This window comes from Nilaparvata lugens, chromosome 3 (assembly GCF_014356525.2).
Source record: "Nilaparvata lugens isolate BPH chromosome 3, ASM1435652v1, whole genome shotgun sequence".
NCBI classification, from domain to species: domain Eukaryota; kingdom Metazoa; phylum Arthropoda; class Insecta; order Hemiptera; family Delphacidae; genus Nilaparvata; species Nilaparvata lugens.
Window position 1 is genome coordinate 43,404,760 of NC_052506.1, and position 23,106 is coordinate 43,427,865.

At 31.8% G+C, this 23,106-nt stretch overlaps 1 protein-coding gene and 1 long non-coding RNA gene across 6 annotated transcripts in view; both read left to right on the plus strand.

Annotated features, from left to right (window-relative positions):
• LOC111054460 (serine/Arginine-related protein 53-like) overlaps positions 1 to 23,106 on the plus strand; it is a 96,658-nt gene that overhangs the window by 69,700 nt on the left and 3,852 nt on the right. For 2 of the 5 annotated variants that reach the window (XM_039423832.1, XM_039423831.1), the window contains exon 4: positions 9,543 to 9,839. The exons of 1 other annotated variant lie outside the window; for it this stretch is intronic. In XM_039423832.1, coding sequence (XP_039279766.1) covers positions 9,543 to 9,839 — 297 coding nt within the window. The remainder of the gene's footprint in view (positions 1 to 9,542; positions 9,840 to 23,106) is intronic. 2 more of the 5 variants (XM_039423833.1, XM_039423834.1) reach the window with 2 other exon arrangements.
• Positions 1,260 to 5,772, plus strand: LOC120350444. Its single transcript, XR_005570781.1, has 3 exons — positions 1,260 to 2,143; positions 3,230 to 3,339; positions 5,561 to 5,772. It is a non-coding gene; the product is annotated as an uncharacterized LOC120350444 (long non-coding RNA).

Sequence of the window (23,106 nt, forward strand, 5' to 3'; positions counted from 1 at the left end):
TAAGATAAGCCTGCGCTTCAACGCAATATCATTGCAAGTGAATGAAATTGATAATTCATTGAAAACAATAACTGTCATATCATGATAAATAAAAAAATTCAAATTCTTAATTCTGCCTGACATTTTTTACAATGTATAACCCTAGTGGAAGAGATCCATAGAAATCGATAGAAAAACTCTATTGATATCAATATATGCTCATGGATATCAATACGTGCTCATGGATATCGATTAGATAGAAATCCATGGATACCAATAGAAATCACGGTAAATACAGTCAATGAACTTATATTGATATCACTACAAGTTTAGTGATATCAATAAAAGTTCATGGATACCAATAGAAATAATGGTAAATACAGTCAATGAACTTATATTGATATCACTGCAAGTTTAGTGATATCAATAGAAGCTCATGGATATCAATAGAAATCCATGGATACCAATAGAAATCACGGTAAATACAGTCAATGAACTTATATTGATATCACTACAAGTTTAGTGATATCAATAGGAGTTCATGGATATCAATACACATCACGGTAAATACAGTCAATGAACTTCTATTGATATCACTGTACGTTCAGTGATATCAATAGGTGCTCATGGATATCAATAGAAATAATGGTAAATACAGTCAACGAAAATCTATTGTTATCACTGAACTTTTAGTGATATCAATAAAAGTAAATGGGTACCAATAGTAAAGTAATAGTAAACCACATGAATAAAAAGTGAAAATGTTAAAAGTAAAAATCAAACATTTCTTCAACTCTCAATTTAGGCTTTCTGACCAACAGTTCGGATGTAAAATCGAATTTCAACTCCTTCTATCTGTTGCAAAAATCGTTTACAACACACCGTTATCGAGATAAAAAAATTTTCACGCCAATTAAATATTTGATGGGAAATTTTTTGAATTTTCCAAAAAAGTCTCACTTTAAGCTTTCTGTTAATTAATTTGGGTGCAGAAGTGAATTTCCAGCACTTTCTGTCTCTTGCAAAACTCGTCTACAATGCACTGTTAACGATATATAGACATTTTGCGGTAATTTTAAATTCAGTAAAAAACTTAGTAATAATTTTGCAGATTTTTAATTTTCTCGAAACAATGTATTTTTGATGACTGATTCGGGTGTAGAAGGGGATTTCCAGCACTTTTTGTCTCTTGCAAAAATCGTCTACAACACACCGTTAACAATATATAGACCTTTTGCGGTAATTTTAAATGCAGTTAAAAACTTAGTAATAATTTTGCAGATTTTCAATTTTCTCGAAACAATGTATTTTTGATGACTTATTCTGGTGTATAAGTGAATTTCGAGTACATTTTGCCCTCTGCGAAAATCCTGTCAGACGTGCCGTTAACGTGCTACTGACGTTTAAATTTTTTTTTTAATTGTATTTTATTATTAAAAATTCTGAAAATAATCATGAGCGTTTCTGTTCATATTTTAAATCTTATCCTAGAATTTCAAATGATTCTATCCAAAATTAGAAAAGTTATACCACTTTTTAAAATTATATCACAGTTTATGGGGAAAATCGTGCAGTATCTGAACTATACACACTTGAACTTTGAATGATTTCAATTCAAATAATAACTACTTCTACTATTTATCGATTCCAACATTATTTCAGTGTCAAGCGTCCCCCCATAAAAATCATTAACCCGCACCTGAAATATCAATTTTTTAATAAGATTGTCAATATCATTAATTTTGAAATTCCCACCATCCATAAGCCTACTATGGTATCGAATTAAACTATCAATATATTATGAGATGAATGTATCGAAGTTTCAACAATCGATATATTAAACAAACAAATTCCAACTTTTTTCTGGGGCAAACTGGTTTTATTGCATTGAACAATGTAGAAATTAGGACAGTATTTCACTTTTACTTATTTAAAATATGTAATTTGAATAATGCATTCCCAAACAAGTTTAAAAATGTATAATTATAAATAATCAAATATCGATGATATATTGATACTTCCATAGTAGGTTTTTTGATCATGGGAAAGCGGTTGTTGGTAGGAATGGCAGGAATGGCTTGTAATTGTAACGATTGGGCTTTGGATTGTAACGGATTTTTTGGTGCCTGTTGTATTGTGATTTTTGTGAAAGATCCAGTTTAAGGTAAGTCAAGTGATTTTGTTTTTATTGATGTACTGTATAATGAAAGAATACATTTATTATAATCTTAGATACTCAGACTATATTTATTTAAATGATAAACTTATTCAAAGCCTAGACACATAACCTCAAAGCCTCATAAAATAGCCTAAATGAATTATTTATGGCATAATTAATTATAATAGAAGTAAGCCTCTTAAATTTATCAGTGCTGGAAATGAACGTTTATTATTCTAGGCAGACACATTCCAGGGGAATGCTAGCACATATAAATTGAAATGTGTAACAAAAATGTCTAACTTTGTTGTAGTTCAGTCACTGAATCATTGTATATATTTAAAAAAACACCTACTTTTCTTGGAGTATTGAGGAATGCATTTTACTCCTGAGGAGCAAAATATCAGCCTGATGAAGCTCCTCCTCAGAAGTGAAATGCATTCCTCAATACTCCAAGAAAAGTAGGTGTTTTTTCAATTATTATAAGTAACAAAGTGTCTAAACTACAACAAAGTTTTTGTATAGAATATAGTGTCTCGTTATGGAAAGCAACATCAATTTCAAAAATATCTTTTTAGCCTAAATAATTCATGTCACCACATAGGAGGTAGGCTAGCCTAATCTACACTCATCTTGATATAATGAACTTAATAGCAATATATGACTGTGGATAGATAGATTAGATGACTAATGGCTAGATAAATTTTAATGGAATAGTGAGCATTATTATAAGATATCTTTATTTTATACTTGGAATAATTTTGAATAGTTTATTTCAATTGAAGTAGCCTAGTAGATATCATTTAATTGCTTTCTATTAGAATTTATTCAGTTGTTTGCTGGTGCGGCAGGCTTTATTTAGACTTTTTCAACAAGCAAGTGATTCATTTATTTATATTAATATCTATATTTCTTATTCCAATTTAGAAAAACTATAGTTGTAGTCCTCTCATTTTAGCAATATATATTTTATATAATAAGAGAGAGAGAGACTGTGTGTTTGCAACATGTGTGTTTTTTCAATTTTCCAGTCAAGAAATATTGTTTGAAATATGTTCAATTATAAGTAAACTTTTGTTCCATTTCTGATAGGAGCTGTGGTGATAAAATTTTCCAACACAAAAGAAAAAGACATGGAAGCAGTAATCAAAGACTGGCTGAAGTCTTCAAAAATTCGGTTTACCAGTAAAGAGAAATCTAAAGTAAGTCTCAATTTTGATTATTTTAAAACCGAATATAAAGTCAAACAATTTTTTCTATAGGTGATGCCCACATGAGCTCTAGGCTTGTGCTAATCATTTATAGTTAGTAATTATACAGGGTGAGTCATATGTATGGGAACCTTTCAATAAATTAGAGACTGTTGTAGATATAATACTGTAACTTTCAGGATATGTTACTGGTCAAATAACTCTAACTTTTGACATACAACTGAATTTTAACCCCTTCATAAGGGGTTGACTAGGTTCAGATTGTATATGGTGACTTAAAAGAGTTACTCGAATATTTTTAATGTGAACGCCCATTGTGTGGTACATTATTTCAAAGGGCTTTCTAAAACAAGAAAAATAACATCAATTAAAATGTACTATGAAACTTGAATCCAAAACGGTGGCTGATTAAAGTTATAGTTTTTAAAGAAATGAGGGGTTGTAATTCGAATATTTTTAATGTAAACACCCATTGTGTGATACATTTACAAAGGCCTTTTTAAAACTAGGAAGATGACATCAATAAAAATCTTTTATGATACTTTTATCCAAAATGGCGGCTGATTGAATTTCATCAATTATTTCTTTAAAAACTAAAACTTTAATCAGCCGCCATTTTGGATAAAAGTATCATAGACAATTCTCATTGATGTCATCTTTCTCGTTTTGAGAAGGCTTTCAAGATTACGTATCACACAATGGGTATTTACATTCGAAATTTCTGAGTTACAACCCCCAAGTCACCCCCTTATGAGAGGTTGAAATTCAGTTTTATGTCAAAAGGTGGAGTATTCGACCAATAACTTATCCTAAAAGTTACAGTATTATATCTACAACAGTCTCCAACTTATTGAAGGTTTGAAGACTGTAATGTTTCGAAAATAAATTCAATTTTAATATAAATTATTGTTGTTTCTTCATTTTATTAAAGCAAAAATCTCCTTATTGGCCATCCAGACATTTATGGTTTTTTCCCAATGGGTGATGCAAGGCTATAGTGAGGCCCACGTTCTAATGGCAGTGTAGGAAGAGAGGAAAAAAGGGTTGCCACCCAAACAGCTGATACTGATATATCTGATGAATTTAACTGTTCATTATTGTTGAAAATAGTTAATCATATTTTATTTGTCAAGGAAATATATTTTTTAAAGATGTGATAATAAATTTTCATGATTGAGATTAAATATTTTGTCAATTAGTTGAATTTCTACATTGTTGATAAACGATGTGGCAGCATCGCAATGTGTGAAAGAGATAGCGCCATCTGCTTTGTTGAACGATAGACAAGGATAGCAACACCATTGCAAATCACACACTGCCATTATAACGTGGACCTCACTATAATACAAGCAAATGGCTGATACAAAGTCAAAAAGCTGAAAAAAGAAGCTTACATGAAAAATATTTGAAATTTGTCAGTTGTTGAATGATTACAAATCAAAATGAGCTTTCTTTTTGTAATTATAGTGTCCAGCTGTTTGATTGCATATACAACCTACTAGGAAAAATCAATTTGTCTGAATAGGACTTGATGGTTCAATTTAATTTTTATTCAGTTTTGTGTAAAATTATTGTAAAGTTAGGGTAGAGAATCTACTCCACATTATATTGTGGTTATTCAAAAGTTTTATAAGATTTATAGATTTTTAATGTAAAAATAAAGAATTGAAAAGGTTATTTATTTAGAATTATAAAGGTAATCCTTCTCTATCTTTTCACAATAAAATATTGTAAAAATGTATTTTAAAAAACGTTATTTTCATGTGAATTTTTGGAAATTTTCATGCGAAAGAAATGACCAAATGTGAGACAAGAAATGTAGAAAAAACGTTTCATTCATGTTCTTTTCTGAGAGTTTCTACGTAAAAATGTAAAAACAAACAAAAAACGTTATTTTCAAGTTTCAGTTTCATGTACTTTTCACGTAAAAAGTTGGAACATTTCCAACTTTTTTTCACGTGAAAAAATGATGTTTTCTCGACTTTTCCACCAGAATATGACGTTGTAATGTAAAACTGTGAGGACATAATTTTCACGTGAAAAAAACGCTCTTATGTTATCTTGGACTTTCCTTTCACGAGAGGGAGAGTCATGCATATTTGAATACATTTTTAGGGTATTAAATAAATTTACTAGCAGATTAATTCAGGAAATAAAATCCTTATTTTCTAATTTTTCAAGATTTTATACTTTGAACTGTTATTTGTTCTAGAAATGTTCAAACACCGGATCCTGGAGAAAAATCTGAATACTTCAAAAATTGAGATAGAATTGAGGTGCAGTAACATAAACCCGTATGTAGCTCAAATAATTGCTACTTCAAACAGGAAGAGAATAAAGTAATCTGGAGCACCACAATAAGGACCTTTCTTCATAGATAAATGATATGCATATAGTTATTTTAATAAACAACTTTTCACATTATTTATGTCTTAACTATTTTACATTCCTTAATTTTTCATCAATATGTCAATAGACATCTATTCACTGAATCCAATTTACTTATATTGATTATAGGTAATTAAACAGGTATACTCCCTTGTCTGATGCTAGTCGCAGCTGGGTTAGAATATTATAATCCTTGCAAATGTTATCTTCATCCTACGCTGCTCTCCTAGATTTAAAAGAGGATTTTTTCTATAAAGGGGGCAGGCTGCTTATAGATGGCTATTGATCTGTATTGATATCAATACAGCTGGTTATGTATTGATATCCATGGCTACCTATTGATGTGTATCGATATCATTAGGTATTTGGGCCAATACATATCCATGGAAATGTATTGATGTGTATTGATATCAATACAGCTGGTTATGTATTGATATCCATGGCTACCTATTGATGTGTATCGATATCATTAGGTATTTGGGCCAATACATATCCATGGAAATGTATTGATGTGTATTGATATCAATACAGCTGGTTATGTATTGATATCCATGGATATGTATTGATTTGTATTGATATCATTAGGTATTTGGGCCAATACACATCAATACATATCCATGGAAATGTATTGATGTGTATTGATATCAATACAGTTGGTTATGTATTGATATCCATGGATATGTATTGATTTGTATTGATATTAATAGGTATTTGGGCCAATACACATCAATACATATCCATGGAAATGTATTGATTTGTATTGATATCAATAGGTATTTGGGCCAATACACATCAATACATATCCATGGATACCTATTGATGTGTATTGGCCCAAATACCTATTGATATCAATACATTTTTTTTATTGATCTCTATTGATCACTTCCACTAGGGAAGCTCGTCAAAAGAAAAAATACTGTGTACATAATAAGATACATAACACAATATCAAGAATAACAATAGCTCAGAGTATGTATATACAAGTAGGCTAACAGGGGAGATTGACAAGAATAGCAGCAGCATTCACATAGATGACACACCTTACAGCACACAACTTAGTCCAAAATGAGGAGCAGCCCTTATATTGAACATTCAAAGTATTCAGTCAATGAATAATATGCTCTCTCCATCAATTCATTCTTCACAACTTTCTCGAACTTCATGTTTGGCAGCTCTTTAACAGCTGAGGAAATACTCAAATATACTGTTGTAAATTTTTATCAGCTGAAATAGGTGGATGTCTCTTGTTTTAGAAAGCCTTACCTGTGGGGTTGAAATATCATTTCTATGCCGGGTTGTGTATTCATGATTGTTTCCCTGACATGAGTAAGATTCTAAATAGGTTTTGACATGGAGCAAGCTACTCATTATGGAAATTGAAGGGAATGTCAATATCCTCAGTCTTCGAAAGCTTCCTCTGCATGACTCTGTTTCTCAAGTAGTCTAACACTCTCATTGTCTTTTTTACCATATGAAAACTTTTGAAGCATGGAAAGAATGATATACCATAGAATATGAGGGAATGAAAAAGTCCATAGTATGCAAGTACCAAAGGATCAGAGTTCAATTATAACTTAAGTCTTCTAAGTAGAAAGACAACACGAGAGAGTCTCTTACACAATCCTATGATGTGAGGCTCCCAACTCAAACTTCTCTCCAAAGTGAAACCCATCATTCTGACCTGATGCTTAATATCATTGTCTTCTGGAATATTTCTTAAAGAGAAGCAGATACATTCAGTTTTGCTATCATTTATGATTAGATTATTAGACTCAAACCATGATTTAGCAGAGGCAAGAGCCTTTGACAACTTATATCTAACATCATCATAGTTCGAGTCGGAGCAGATCAAAGATGTATCATCGGCGTAGAGAACAGACAATGTTGGAATGCTACAATAAAGGTCGTTAACAAAAATTAAATACAGGAAAGGGCTCAAAACAGAACCTTGTGGGATGCCAGCAACAACATCCTCAAAATTTGAGCACTCATTAGCAACAACTACCCTCTGTTTTCGGTTTGACAGATATGACTTAATTAGTTTGAGCTCAGTTCCTCTATTTCCATAGTAAAAGAGCTTATCATACAAGATATCAAAAGGTAGGCAATCAAAAGCTTTTTTAAGGTCAATTAAGTTAGCTGCTACTATGTTTCCACTTTCAAAGCTGTGAAGAATAAGTTCAACAATAGTCTCAATAGCCATTACAGTACTATGTTTGGGACGGAAGCCGTGCTGATTTTCATACAGAAAAATACATACATAACTTACATTCACATGAGAAAATTAACTACATCTTACTTCGTATGCAATTTTTGGTTAAATCTGCATAATATATTATTTCGTGTTTTTTTTCCTTCCGAAGAAAAGCGTTTTTATATAATTGAATAATGTTACATTATAATGTTTTGACTTTTTACATTAATATTACTAGTTTGATTTCTCGACATTCTCATGTGTTGAATTCTATTCAATAATCTTAAAGAGCATATTTGTATGGCTGAATAAATAAATAGATACGATAAATCAAGAGTCTCTGGATTGACCTCATCAATTCATCTAGAGTAATTTCTTCAATCACAATAAGAGTTTTGATATTTATGTTTCATTTATTATTTTCTAGTAGAATCTTGACTATAGAATAGAATAGAACTTTATTCACAGAAAAAGAAAATGTTATTACAAGAAAATTATATACGGTAATAAATTATTTCTTATATCTTAGAAACAACTTTTTCGTTTAATATTTATTTTCTTCTAAATAAAAAACTCTCTAGGCTTGGCCGAAGCCGTCAGCCGCCTCCTGACTAATCTACTACTTTTTTGAAGCTTTTATTCAACTAGATCAGATCACATTATATTTTTGTATATTAACTGCACTGTTTTCCTAATATTTTACATTATTCATGCTGGGTGTACATTATTAAAGCATACTCTGCTGCTTTATAAATATCCAATAGAATACTAACTACAAAAAATCTAAAAATGAAAAAAGATAGAATAAGAAAGGGTATTTGATAACTTTTGTGTTTCTATTCAATAAAATATACAGAGTGAGTCATATTTATGGGAACCATTCAATAAGTTGGAGACTGTTGTAGATATAATACTGTTACTTTCAGGATAAGTTATTGGTCGAATACTTCACCTTTTGACGTACAACTGAATTTCTACCCCTCATAAAGGGGTTACTTAGGGGTTGTAACTCGAAAATTTCAAATGTAAACACGGATCCTGTGGTGATGTATTCTACTTGAAGTTACAAGTAAAAACTAAAACTTAAATCAGCCGCCATTTTTGATACAAGTATCAGAACATTTTTATTGATGTCATCTTTCTTGTTTTGAAAAGGCATTTAGAATGATGTACCACACAATGGGTGTTTACATTTAAAATATTTGAGTTACAACCACTCATTTCTTTCAAAAGTAAAACTTCAATCAGCCGCCATTTTGGATACAAGCATCATAGACCTTTTTTATTGATGCCATCTTTCTTGTTTCAAAAAGGCCTTTAAAATGATGTACCACACAATTGGAAGTTACAGTATTACATCTACAACAGTCTTCAACTTATTGAAGGGTTCCCATACATATGACTCACTCTGTATATTTAATGCAAGTGTACCCATACTGTATCAATAGATTATAAAAGTGAAACATGAACGACCCCACACTGTCTCAATCCAAATACTTATTTTTTTAAATGATATTTTTCTATGATATTCAACTATATAGAAACGGAAATAGGATATTGCATATTGTATTGGAAGAATAAATGAATTTTCACTGTATGACAATCTTGTTAGGAGTAGTCGACATAGCAGCCAAAGATCATCGAGGGATCGGTCGTTGTCCAGAGAGAAATACAAACGATCTCCATACAGAGGATCCAAGTCTTCAGGCTATTCAAAGAGAAGGTCTAGTTCCAGATCTAGGTCTTCATATTCGAGGTCCAGACGATCACGTTCCTCGAGCTATTCAAGAAGAAAGTCTCGGTCTCCATCTTATTCTCGCAGCCGGAGAAGATCTAGATCCTCATCTCGCTACTCTCACAGATCAAGGTCCAGATCGTTGACTTCTCGAGAAAGAAAACGTAGAATCAGGTAACTGCCGTTTTTCAGGTGTTACTTATATTCATATCTATCAAAATCAGAATTATATAGTGTATTCCAGCTATTTATTCCTGAAGATAAAATTGTTGTGATGTGAACTTGACCCTACTTTGAACATTTTATTGGAACAGAAGAGGTTTTTGGTTATCGCCTGTTTTTTCATTCCGATATTGTAATTTTTATCCAATGAATTAAGTAAATATCTATTTGTTATAGGCTAAAATAAATACTGTAGTACAAAATTATAAAAATGGACTTGATATTTATCTGAAGCGTAAAGCCACATTATGACGGATTCAATATTGAGTACTAGGGCCAAGAATTTATGAACTGGAAAATAGGTTTATTATTCAAGTTGGACGTGTAATGGAATGGGGGACATGACGCCAATGGCGTCATACAAAGTTTTGGGGGGATTAATTTTAACCTGGTGTTATACAAATTTTTGGGGGGAATTAATTTTAACCTAGAGGACCGATTCTCTCTAATAATTTTTATTCTTTTATTATCATTTTTATTTGCTCATTCTTTTATTCATTACTCATTTGTATTTCCCATCGATGTAAATGATGAGTTCCTACTGAAATAAACTACTTATGATCAGTGTGAGCGCCAGCTTACTGGTTTTTGGAAATCGTATCGAGAATTTCAATTTGAGGATTCTCCCGCACTTGGATTAGCTCGCAGGCTTTCAACTTGTAGCCTCAACATTCAGCATACATGTTATTCAATAGTCCCACATCCCACTCTCACTTGTTTAACAGGAAGACCTAAAAATAAGGGGGGATTTTTAGTTCATTCGATGGGGGGAGGGGATTGGCGTCATAGACGTTGGGGAGGATAGGCACCCCTGGTCATCACTGAGTATGAGGCTCCCACACACAACACAACACACCACCTCTATTAAGTAATAGTAGGTATTGATGATGGTGACCATCTTCAAGGAGAAGTGGATCATCGCTCTTCATAACTTTAATACATCAAAAATGTATAATTAATGCAATATTAAACACACATACAGACATTCATTTCGATTAATAGAATAAACTCCCTACTGATTGAAGAAATTAATTTTCTCTGTTGATGTTGCATCGTTGATGGTTTTTTCACAAATTGAATGTCTCTAAAATCAATAACACTTTCATTACTCATTTTTCATAGCATATGTATCAACTTTTTCGCAGGTCAAACACAGAGCATACGGGAAACAGCTTCTGATAGAAGTCCAACCTAAAATATTGAAAGATAAAACTTATAAAGAACGATAACACATGATGATTAATTGAATTACCTAATAAAGTAGAAAACTTAGAGCAAAAAAGTTGACTGTGACGGGATTTGAACCTGCAACCTACAGCATCAGATTCAGTAGCCCTATATTTATGCACTAGGCTATTCAGGCTTGGAAAAAGTGGGCTAATTTTTTGTGATATCTTGAAACATTATCATCTTTCCTTTCTTCGGTAGGTAGCTGATCGTCCGGCAATTCGAAAACATGGGTCTGTTAAATGTATCAATAATTATTAGCCCCCCTATTGAAATTTCTGGTCAGAAACCATTCCCAATATTCACACAACATATCCCCAAAGTTTCATGCCATTCTGTCAAGTAGTTTTTAAGTCTGTAGGGAACAAACAAACTAACTATCACACAAACAGACATTCATTTTTATATATATATATATATATATATATATATATATATAGATATATATATATATAGATGAACAATGTGATCTATCAGTTACAGTCCAGGTCCTACGGCCGGTTACAGAGCTCGACCGACTCTCAGTGCGAACGTCAGTCGCGCTTGTCTTTTCCATAGATATTTCATGTATCCGTACAGAGCAGGACTGACGGCACGCATGCACAAGGTCAGGACCATGCGTTTTACACTGCGTACGAAGACCATCGGTCGAACTCGTGCGCATCCGTTCCATCGGTCGACTGACGCGCTATTGAAACAAATAGAAGCTTTCAAAGCTGTACTGATCCGTATCGCAACATAACCAATGTGCTGACACCTCTGCCCGACAATCAGCTGATATTGAATTGAATAGCATAATGAATGAATTCAATTGATAGTGTCATATTTAAATTCAGAGTTTTTCTATACATTTCTTCAACCATTTCTAATTTTTTATTGCAAAAATCATATATTATTAATATTATCTACATTTATTTGATCCGTAGCTTAAAGTGACTGCAAGTATTCCCAATGGTGATTCAAGCTCAAAATAACTCAAAAAATTTCTGATGGACATTCTGAGGTAGTTTAAAAATGCATCTTCATCCCCAAGCAATGAAATGCTTTTTGGGCGATCATCGGGTGAACTTGATATCTACGTCTTTTAATCATGCGTTTACGAAGACAATAAGCTGCAATTAAACAATCTGTAAAGGCGTTCATTTCGTGAGTCAGAAAAACTGATTTATGGATGCGTATGGTCAGGATGGTACATACGCACTGACGGTCGGTCGAGCTCTGTAACCGGCCTACAGTTTTTCCTATCAGCTCAGAGCAACTAGACTACAATACTACCCGTTCAAAAACATGTTTTTTTAAGTTCCTACTACACGCGAACCATACTTGTCTATATGCAGTTTCAAAGTCACGGAGGCAAAGCTATGGAACGCGTACTATCAGGACCTCCTATATACTACCGGACCTGAGCCTAGAAAAAAATGGCCGCCGTATGTGGTGGTCTTATAGAAATTATTCCTACTGAGAAAAAATCACCAATCAGCTGTTAGAGAGCGTCTCAGTTTGTCGGAATCTCAGTTTGTATAGTCCCTGTTTAAAATATCATTGCCGGCAACCACATACGGCGGCCATTTTTACTTTCCTTGCCCTATTACCATAGGTAAGGAAAGTATTGCTTTCCGAAAAAAATAAGGTACCCCAATTTCTACATTTCTATACGTTTCAAGGTCCCCTGAGTCCAAAAAAGTGGTTTGTGTGTGTGTGTGTGTGTGTGTGTGTGTGTGTGTGTGTGTGTGTGTTATGGCTTTCAACATTAAACGAGAAATTCAGCACAACTTGAAAAGAAAAATTGAAATCTACATTTCATGTATGTTCAATAACATCATTAAACTTTACAGAAACATTTAGATCACAAATAACACATCTTAAATTTCAATTATTTAGGAAAATTTCAACAGAAGCCAACACTCCTAACATAAGCCAGCCATTAAAAAGTTTGAGAGAGACAAGAACAAAAAGCCTTTCCGATGAAGCCGAGACATGTCATCATCGATTGCCAATTAGCTAAGAACACAAGTTCACAAACATTATATATATTGTTTTCAATAAAACTTTATTTTTAAAGTTATTTTAAATTTAATTAACCTTTATATTGTTTAGAATTATCTGTTTATTCAGAAATATAACTTTGTTACTGTGATTCAGTGGAATGTTCAACATTAGTATATATGATAAATTCCCTGTGAATAACCTTCTGGTCATTTCTTCTTTAGGCAATAATGGTGCCCCATCTCAAAAACAATCATATACCAGCAAAATACTAATCATCAAACCTCACTAAAATTTCTACATACACCCCAGCATCCATGTCAAACGATAATATTAATCATATCAAAGTTAATAAAGAAAAACAGTTTTAAAATTTAGAAAAAAGACATCAATTTAATATTCAATTTTAGAAGAGATTCAAACTTCAACTCATTTCAATTAATAATATGACAAAACTTTTACATTCAATAAACTCAGTCAGGAATGCTTGCCCTTACATCAAAACTGATTTGCAGCATTTATTTAGGATTTTCGTTAAATAATAATTATATATTGATTAGCATTTGAATAAATGCATTCTCTATTTAATTCCATCTGTAACTGGTTGGCCGCTGTGGCTTTGTATAAAATGAGCGCTGCTATCCAGAGATTGTCAGTTTGGTGTAAGGGCAAGATTCCTGACTAGCAATTGGGAGGTACCGGGTTCGATTCCCAGGCTGGCAACTAATTTTTGGATAGTAGTTCTCATCGAATTTCCATCTAGCTGTTAACCCTGTCATCTCTTACTATGTAAGGTCCACGATATTTAGGACACAGCTTGGCGGAAAACTTCTTCAGCTTGCTTGACAAAATGTAATTTCGAATTACAACTAAATCATCAACCTTGAACTTATACTTGGGTTTATCATGCATGCATGCATGTTCTGTTTGAATCTTCTGATGACACCTCTATTCTTTATTCTGTACAGTATTCGTTTGTTTCTGATACCTTCTTCTTCAAGTTCAAACTTATTCTCTACAGGATATTTGATATACTTAAAAACAAGATGTGATAATTTATGATTCATCATAAGCTCCATGGGTATATGACCAGTTGATTCATGAAAATTGTTGTTGATGACAAATTCAACCTTATCAATATACTTGTACCAAATATTATGCTTATTTATTGGAACATAGGTTCTCAATATGCGATTTACCTCTTTCAATGGTCTTTCACTAAGATTTGCCTGGGGATGATAAACTGAAATGTAGTAATATTTTATACCTAATCTTTCCATAGATTCTTTCCACAATCTGCTTTGAAAACAAGTACCATTATCACTGATTATATATTCAAATTTACCAAATTCATTTACATATTTTTCAACAACTTTTACTAAATTATGAGCGTTAGCCTTAACTATAGGATACAACTTTGTAAACTTAGTAAAGCCATCATGAATAATGCACATCCATTTGTATTTGCCAATGGTAGTTCTCCATAAACATCAATGAACACTTTGTGATGTTTTTTCTCAGAAATTATGGTATGCATTTCTAATAACTTCTTCTCATTTGATGTCTTTACAAGTTGACAATACTTACAGTATCTTATAGTTTTGGTAACGAGTCTGTAACAATCTTTTATGTAAAAAGTCTCTTCAATAAACTTGCATGTTTTTGATATACCTACATGACCTCATCTTTCATGAAACTCAACTATTAATTCTTCATACAGTGCTGAGGGCACACAAACTTTCCAAAAACTATTTTTTTCCAGATTTTCTATTGAATAAAAGATCATCATTTACTTTAAAAAACTTGTTGATATTCAAATTACCTGTCTCTAACTTATCTCTTACATTTTTTAACCAAACATCATCTTTTTGAATTTCTTAATTATTTCAATTAACTTGTCACTCTTGATGATATTTAGTACTCTGAATTCATTTGAATTTCGATTTTCTAAATTACCTTCATAATCAGTTCTAGAAATGATATCTGGCACAATGTTATCCTTTCCTGCTACAAATTCCCACTCAATGTTAAAGTTCTGTAATGCAAGAATCGATTTTCCCAAACGACCATGTCCTATCTTACATTTTTTTAAGAAAGTCAAAGCTTTATGATCTGTACGGACAACTATTTTTTGATTACCAAAATAATTTTGAAGTTTCATTAAGCTAAATAATACAGCTAAACATTCTTTCTCACATATTGTGTAATTCAATTCAGATTTTGTTAAGCTTCTGCTAGCATATGCAATGACACAGTGTTCCTTGTATTCACTTTCCTGAAATAACTCGGCTGCAATTCCTACATCACTAGCATCAGTGGCCAAAATGAAACTTTTGTTATAATCAGGATGTTTCAAAATCACACAGTCGATGAATCTATTTTTGATTTCTTGAAAGGTATCATTATCTTCTTCAGTCCAAATGAACTTATTTTTCTTGCATAGAAGATGCTTAAAACATCAAAAATGATTTGTCAGGTATGAATAATTTTTCTGAAACTTTCTGTAAAAATTACAGAGACCAATGAATGACTGCAATTGTTTCAAATTTTGTGGAATGGGAAATTTCTGAATAGCATCTAGCTTAGAGTCATCTGCTTTAATACCATTTTTACTTATAATAAAACCCAAATACTTTATCTTGTCTGCAATAAATTTTGATTTATTTAGTTTCAATTTCAAGTTACTTTCCCTTAACTTATTGAATAATAACTCAATTCTACTGATATGTTGTTGAAGAGATATACTAGAAATGGCAAGATCGTCATTATAAGCAATAGTAAATTCACAAACCTCTTCACCTAGCATTTTGTACAAGCATTTGTTAAATTCAGATCCACTAATATTCAAACCAAATGGTAGATGTGTATATTGATAAGTCTGACCAAAAAAATTGAAAGCTACATATTTTTTACTATCTTCAGTTAATTTTACCTGATTGAAACCTTGAGTGAGATCAAAACTGCTAATGTAGTTGCACTTATTGAATCGAATGAGTAATTTATCAATCTATTGGTTCAGTTTCTGTAAAATCTTTTATTATGTACTTATTTATCTCTCTTCCATCTAAACATAATCTTATTTCATTATTTGGCTTTTTTACCACTACCATAGGGCTTGTATATTCAGAGCTACCTGGTTCAATGATTTTCTGATCTAACATTTTCTTTAATTCTTTCTTAACTTGATCTCTTTACTGATATAGGATCGGATAACTCTTCATATCTAATTTCACATTATCTTTCATTTTAAGTTGACATAAATAATCTTTTGCAGATCCAGGACTATCAGAGAAAATATCTTTATTAGTTTCAAATACTTCAATTAATTGGCTTACCAATTCAGGAGATTCACCACTTAGTTGTAATCTTAAATTATCAATCTGCTGATTCCATAAAGTATCAAACGTTTCTTGGTTTCTTTCTATGTTGACATGAAAAAGTCTATTTTACTACAAGGTATCCTTTTTTATAAATGGAAAACAACAATCTTTCAAGGATATCATATTTTGATTAAAATCAATAACTGCTCCAGCATCTTTTAAGAAATCACAACCCACCAAAATATCTACATTTAAATCTTGAACCATAAGAAAAACGATTGGCAATTCTAAGTTATCAAATAATACTTCTAACATAATCTGTTTATTTACCTTATTATGTCTCATACCAGTAGCTACAACTATACTTACATTAGGAGCTGGTACTAAGTTCAACTTGAAATTGTTTTTCTTCATTTCATCAACAAGTTTCTCATTAATTACATTTACCTCAGATCCAGTGTCAATAATCATTTGATATTTCATATTGAAAATTTGTACTTCTATTTCTGCTAAATCATATCCAGTAGGTGGAGTGTTCTCTTGTTCCTCCAATAGTTCATTAAAAATACAACCTATCATGTATGGTTCTTCTTGACAAACAGTTTTAGATTTATTCATAGCTTCATCTACCTGAATTTCTGGAGCATGTATTATGTTAACATTTGATTCTCTAATATGACTTTCTTGATAACTAGGTATTACTTAATTACTTAAATTTTTACAACTGTTTTCTTGCATGTGAATTTGACTGATCAATTCTGGCTTTCTAATTTCTAATCTGTTTGAAGTTGCAGATTCAAAATTTATTTTATTTATGTCTACTGCTATATCAAAATTTGACCTTTCCTTAATTGGGAGAACAGGGCTGTCATTTCGTCGTCCCCTTATTAGTTTAAAGGAACATTCTTGGACGATTCGCATTCATCTGATTTGAAGTTTGAGCAGGCATATAACCTGGCGGTGGGAGGCTGAAATCTAACTGGTAGCTGTTAGTTGGTCGATTTGAATTAAATTGATTTGAATTCACAAGTTGATGATTTCTATTATCTCTGAAATTATTCTGAAAATTTTGATCTCTATGACCATTATTGTTTGGTCCATTTTGGTACCTTCGATTTTGGAAATAATTCCTACTTCCTTGATACTGCTTTTTATTATTATGAAACATTACACCATTTGAATTCTGAAATCTATTTCTATCATCCCTAGGTTCACTCTGATGAAAACTTATTGTTTTGTTTTGACTTCCACTTTGAGCATTGTTATGATCACGGGACATTTGTCTGTTTACTTTGTAAGTGTCAGTATTGTCAAACTCATTCAACAAACAAATGAACTCATCACTAGTCTTAATATTACGAATGATTGCAGTTGTAGATATGGTTTCATCATAATGACCTTTCAAAAATTTAAAAATAGTATCTTTATCTAAGGCTGGAATTAGGTTCTTAGCAATATTGAAACGAGAAATATAATACTCAGTAAGACTTTTAGATGAGTTTGGCTTATATTTTCCAAATCTCAAATCATTTCTAGCAGATGACTGAATATCGTCTGACCACATTCCAGCAATGAATTTCTCTTTAAATTCTTCATAGTTGTTTACATCAAAACGGATGAAAATCCACCAATCACGATAAGCAAAATTTGAATTGAAATTGTTTTCCAAAATACCTTTAATTTTGATCCAGTTTGTGATTCCATTTCTTTCAAGATATTCAGTCAAGTTTACTAAGAAATGCATTGGATTCTTTTTGTCAATTCGCATTTGAAACTCAAACCTATCAAAATTACTATTGTTACCATTATGATTACAAATAGGTTTTGTGGACATGTTTATTTTGTTCATGTTTTTCCTAACCTCGGTTATAGCAGCTGTATTTTTCTGACAGTCTATTTTCAAAGAGGACAATACCTTGATCTCCCTGTCTACTTTTTCATTTAAATCCACAATGTCTTTTTCAACATGCTTAATACTTTCATTATTTATTACATTAATAGCATCTTGTGTCATATTTTGTTGCTCAATTAGGCTATGATCTTATTTTTATTTACACTTTGAACAGCTTCATCGACCCTATCAGAAACTTGAATAATTTTGTTTTGCATTGATTTTCTACATCTAACATTGATATTTCAAGATCATTAGTTTTCTGCTTTATATGACCTATTTCTTTGTGATTTTTACTTAATGTATCATGAATCTCTTTTATTTCTTGCTTTGTACTAACCTGCTCTAGTCTAATGCTAGCAAATTCTTGCTTCATCTCATTATTTTTTGAAAAGCTTGAAATCTTGTGTGGTCGTTTTTGCAGTCATTTAACTGATAAGGTGATTATTGCTGGTGATTATAATATTAATGTTTTAAAAAGTTCCTCTGAACATAGAAATCTTGTCAGTATTCTTAACCTATTTGATTTGCACTATGTCATTAAAGAACCTACAAGAATATCTAGAATAAGTACAACAGCCATTGACAACATTGTTACTAATATTGATATAGGTTTTTATTCAGTACAAATTCTTCATACACTTTTGTCTGATCATACTGCACAGGTATTTCAAACACATGATTCCATAAAAAGATTCAAGACTAAGAAATTACCCCTTGGCCCTCCAATGTATAATTGCTCAACTGATAATATAATGAAACTGAAAACTTCTTTGGGTGGTGAATCATGGGTTTCAGTTTATAATGCAACAGATGTAAATAACCAGTTTGCGCGATTCCATGAAGTTTTACTATCTCACCTTAATATAAATTGCCCTTTAAAGCGTAGAAGTGATAAGAATCAAAGCAAAAAGAAATTTAGAGGTGAATGGATTACTGATGAAATTATACAAATAAGAAACCTTTTGGAAGTGGCTAAACTCAGAATGAATGATGGTATGAGAATTGATATTGAGCTATTGACAAATATTAAGAAAATGTATGATTATAAAGTTGTTGAAGCAAAAAAGAAATGTTTAAGTGATAGGATTTTAAGAGCAACAAATAAATCAAAGACTACCTGGAAAATCATTAACGAATTCAGAGGTAAAATAAAACAAATACAGCCTAATATAGAGTTAGAAGAAAATGGGAAAACTCTAAATAACTCCAAGCAGATAGCAGATACTTTCAATAGATTTTTCATATCAATGGCTCCCAAAATCAATGCTCCAAAATCAAATCTACAAGTTATTGATGCTCCATCCTTAGACAAATCCAATAATTGTAACAACAGTATTTTCTTGTTTCCAACTAATAGTGTAGAAATTCTCAAGATTATAAAAAGTATCAAAACAAAAAATAGTGTTGGATTTGATAATATTCCAGTTCATGTGATAAAGGAATGTTGTAATGAAATAGCTCTTCCTCTAGTCTTCATAATGAATAATGCTTTTGAAACTGGTATATTTCCAGATCTTCTCAAAGTTGCTAAGGTGAAACCATTGTTCAAGCAAGGTATAAGAACTGACATACATAATTACAGACCCATTTCTATTCTTTGTTCTCTCTCAAAAGTATTTGAGAAGCTAATTTATAACAGGATAGTAACCTATCTCGAGCAATTCAATTTAATTTCGTCCTGTCAAAATGGTTTTGTGAGGGGCAAATCGACAATAACTGCAGCAGTAACCTTTATTGAAAGTATTATTGATCAGGTTGATGAGGGTAACTTTGCTGTAGGTACATTTATGGATCTCTCCAAAGCTTTTGACAGTGTTGATAAAGAAATACTCCTTAGTAGGCTGAAAAGTGTTGGAATTAGAGGTGTATGTGGTAGTCTGATCAAGTCTTATTTGACAAATAGAGTTCAGTTTGTTACAGTTGACTCTCATTCTCAGCTGGCTGAATCAGTGCGATTGAGTGTTACAAGAGGCGTGCCCCAAGGCTCTATTTTGGGGCCCCTGCTCTTTGTTCTGTACACTAACAATGTGCAGTCCTCAGTCCCAGTGGGTTCAAACATAACACTTTATGCCGATGATACGACATTGATGTTTAACAACAAAAATTTAGCTGATCTTGAAGTGGATGCTAATATAAAAACAAATATGGTAGCACAATATTACAATGAGTCACTTCTGTCAGTAAACCCCCAAAAAAGTAAATATATTATGTTTGGTTCTAAGCATCAAATGTTCCAGCCTGTGATTAGCATTGGCGAGTCCACTGTTGAAAATGTAAAAGAGGCAAATTTTTTGGGATTGATTGTTGATAAGGATCTGTCCTGGAATGCACACACTGACGGTCTGGCAACTAGAATTAGTAGGAATCTATTTATATTGAGAAGTATTGTCAGGTATGTGCCCAATGACACAGCGAAATTATTATATTATGCTTTAATATATTCCCATATTGTGTATGGAATAGAAATTTGGGGTAGCTCTTCATTGAAAAACATTAATAAAATATTTATTTTACAAAAAAAGGCAATAAGATACCTGGCAGGATTAGGCTACAACCACACATGCCGAGAAGCATTCAGAGAACTATCACTTCTTACGGTTCCTTGTATTTTTATTTATAGAGTAATTTTGTTTGTAGTTAAGAATATTAATAATTTTAATACTAATTCAGACGTGCACCATTATAATACGAGGTATAGGGGCAATCTTAGTGTTCAAGCTCACAGGCTTTCTCTTTTTGAGAAAAAACCTAGTTATGTAGGAGTGAAATTATTAAATGGTCTTCCAACTTATTTAAACCATACATCGGCTACTTTCAAAACAGATTTATATAGGTTTTTGGTTGAGAAGAGGTATTATAGTCTTCAAGAATTCTTTAATGATACATGACGTAGCCTATTCTTATAGACTAGTAATTTGTAATTAGATGTAAAATTCTATTTTATAGAAACTCTCATATGACTATTGTATTGATTGATTTATGAATTGTTTTGACTTTGATAATTGACGTTGTTCAACTATATGGATGTTTTGTTCTATATTATGTTGAATAAAAAAATATATTAAAAAAAAAAATATTATTAAACCTAGCATCTTGTCTATCAAACTTTTGTGTTAAAAACGCTATAAGATTTAGATCATTTTTAGTGTCTACAATACTTGTTTCATTTGATATTTCTACTACTTCCTCTTGAATTGTTACATTTGAAACGTTTTCACTTACAGCTACACTATCGTTTGAATCATTGTTTAAGGTTAGGTCTAAATCTTGAGATTCTTCATCTACGTTTTGAATATTTTCACTGTATAAAATTTCATTATTTTTATTGTCCTCCATCTTGCTACTGTGTAAAAAATATTTACTCATTAGAACCTGAACTCTCTCGAACCGATTCCCCAGTCAGCAGCATCTCCCATTCACAATCTATCAAGATACCGGTATTCTATCCTACTAATAATTTTTTTATAACCAGGGATATAGTTTTTAGTAATGGTCCCACACCAGGGCGTACCATTTGGCGTGCTACCAATTTATCCTAATAGGTTGGATAGCATTCACCTATCACCTAAAGAAAGTCATCGGTTCCTAATAAGCTAAAATCTTGATATAACATGAATGGATCTAATGCTTATGAATAAGAAATCCAGTTCAGAGCAAATTAAATTATAATTTATTAAAAAAATGATTCAAAAATTCCAGTTCACACCAGAACAAATAATCATACATGGATCGAACATAGATTGAACATGATTGAGGTTACTAATATGTCTGTTCTGTTCATCAAAACAGATTCCAACAGCTTTCACAAAAACTCAGAAATTATTACTTCAAAATCAAAATTAAAATATATAACTTATAGATTAAGATTTCTTATCTATCATTTACAGGTTTCAAAACAGGCTTATGGCTTTCAACATTAAACGAAAAATTTAAATCTACATTTCATGTATGTTCAATAACATCAATAAACTTTACAGAAACATTTAGATCACAACTAACACATCTTAAATTTCAATTATTTAGGAAAATTTAAACAGAAGCCAACACTCCTAACATAAGCTAGCCATTAAAAAGTTTGTAAGAGACAAGAACAAAAAGCCTTTCCAGTGAAGCTGAGACATGTCATCATCGATTGCCAATTAGCAAAGAACACAAGTCTACAAACATTATATCTATTGTTTTCAATAAAACTTTATTTTTAAAGTTATTTTAAATTTAATTAACCTCTATATTGCTTAGAATTATCTGTTTATTCAGAAATATAACTTTGTTACAGTGATTCAGTGGAATGTTCAACACTAGTATATATGATAAATTCCCTGTGAATAACCTTCTGGTCATTTCTTCTTTAGGCAATAATGGTGCCCCATCTATGCAAAGTTTGATTTTAGATTCTCAATTATCAGGCTTCATATTATACAATTTGAACGAAAAATTTCAAGTGGAAAAGATTGAGCATAAAAATCTCTACAATTAATATTCAGTAACATTTTCACCTAAAATTGAAAATAAGCTCGAAATTAAAGAGAATAAGATTATTCAATTGCAAACTGTTGGCAACTGTTGATTCTATTAAATCATCCACTATGAAGAGATAGCAGACTTCGTGTGTCTGCAGCGCTATTGTCCTGTCACCAGCTGGCTCAGATGTTAGAAAAGTAGACTTGAGATGCGCGTGTACACTAGCGTCAGTTGATCAAATTTCATAACGGCAAGGAAAGTTGTGTGAGTGCACCACACCAGATTTTTTTTTTTTGTAGGCGCAGGTCCGGTATATAGGAAGTCCTGGTAC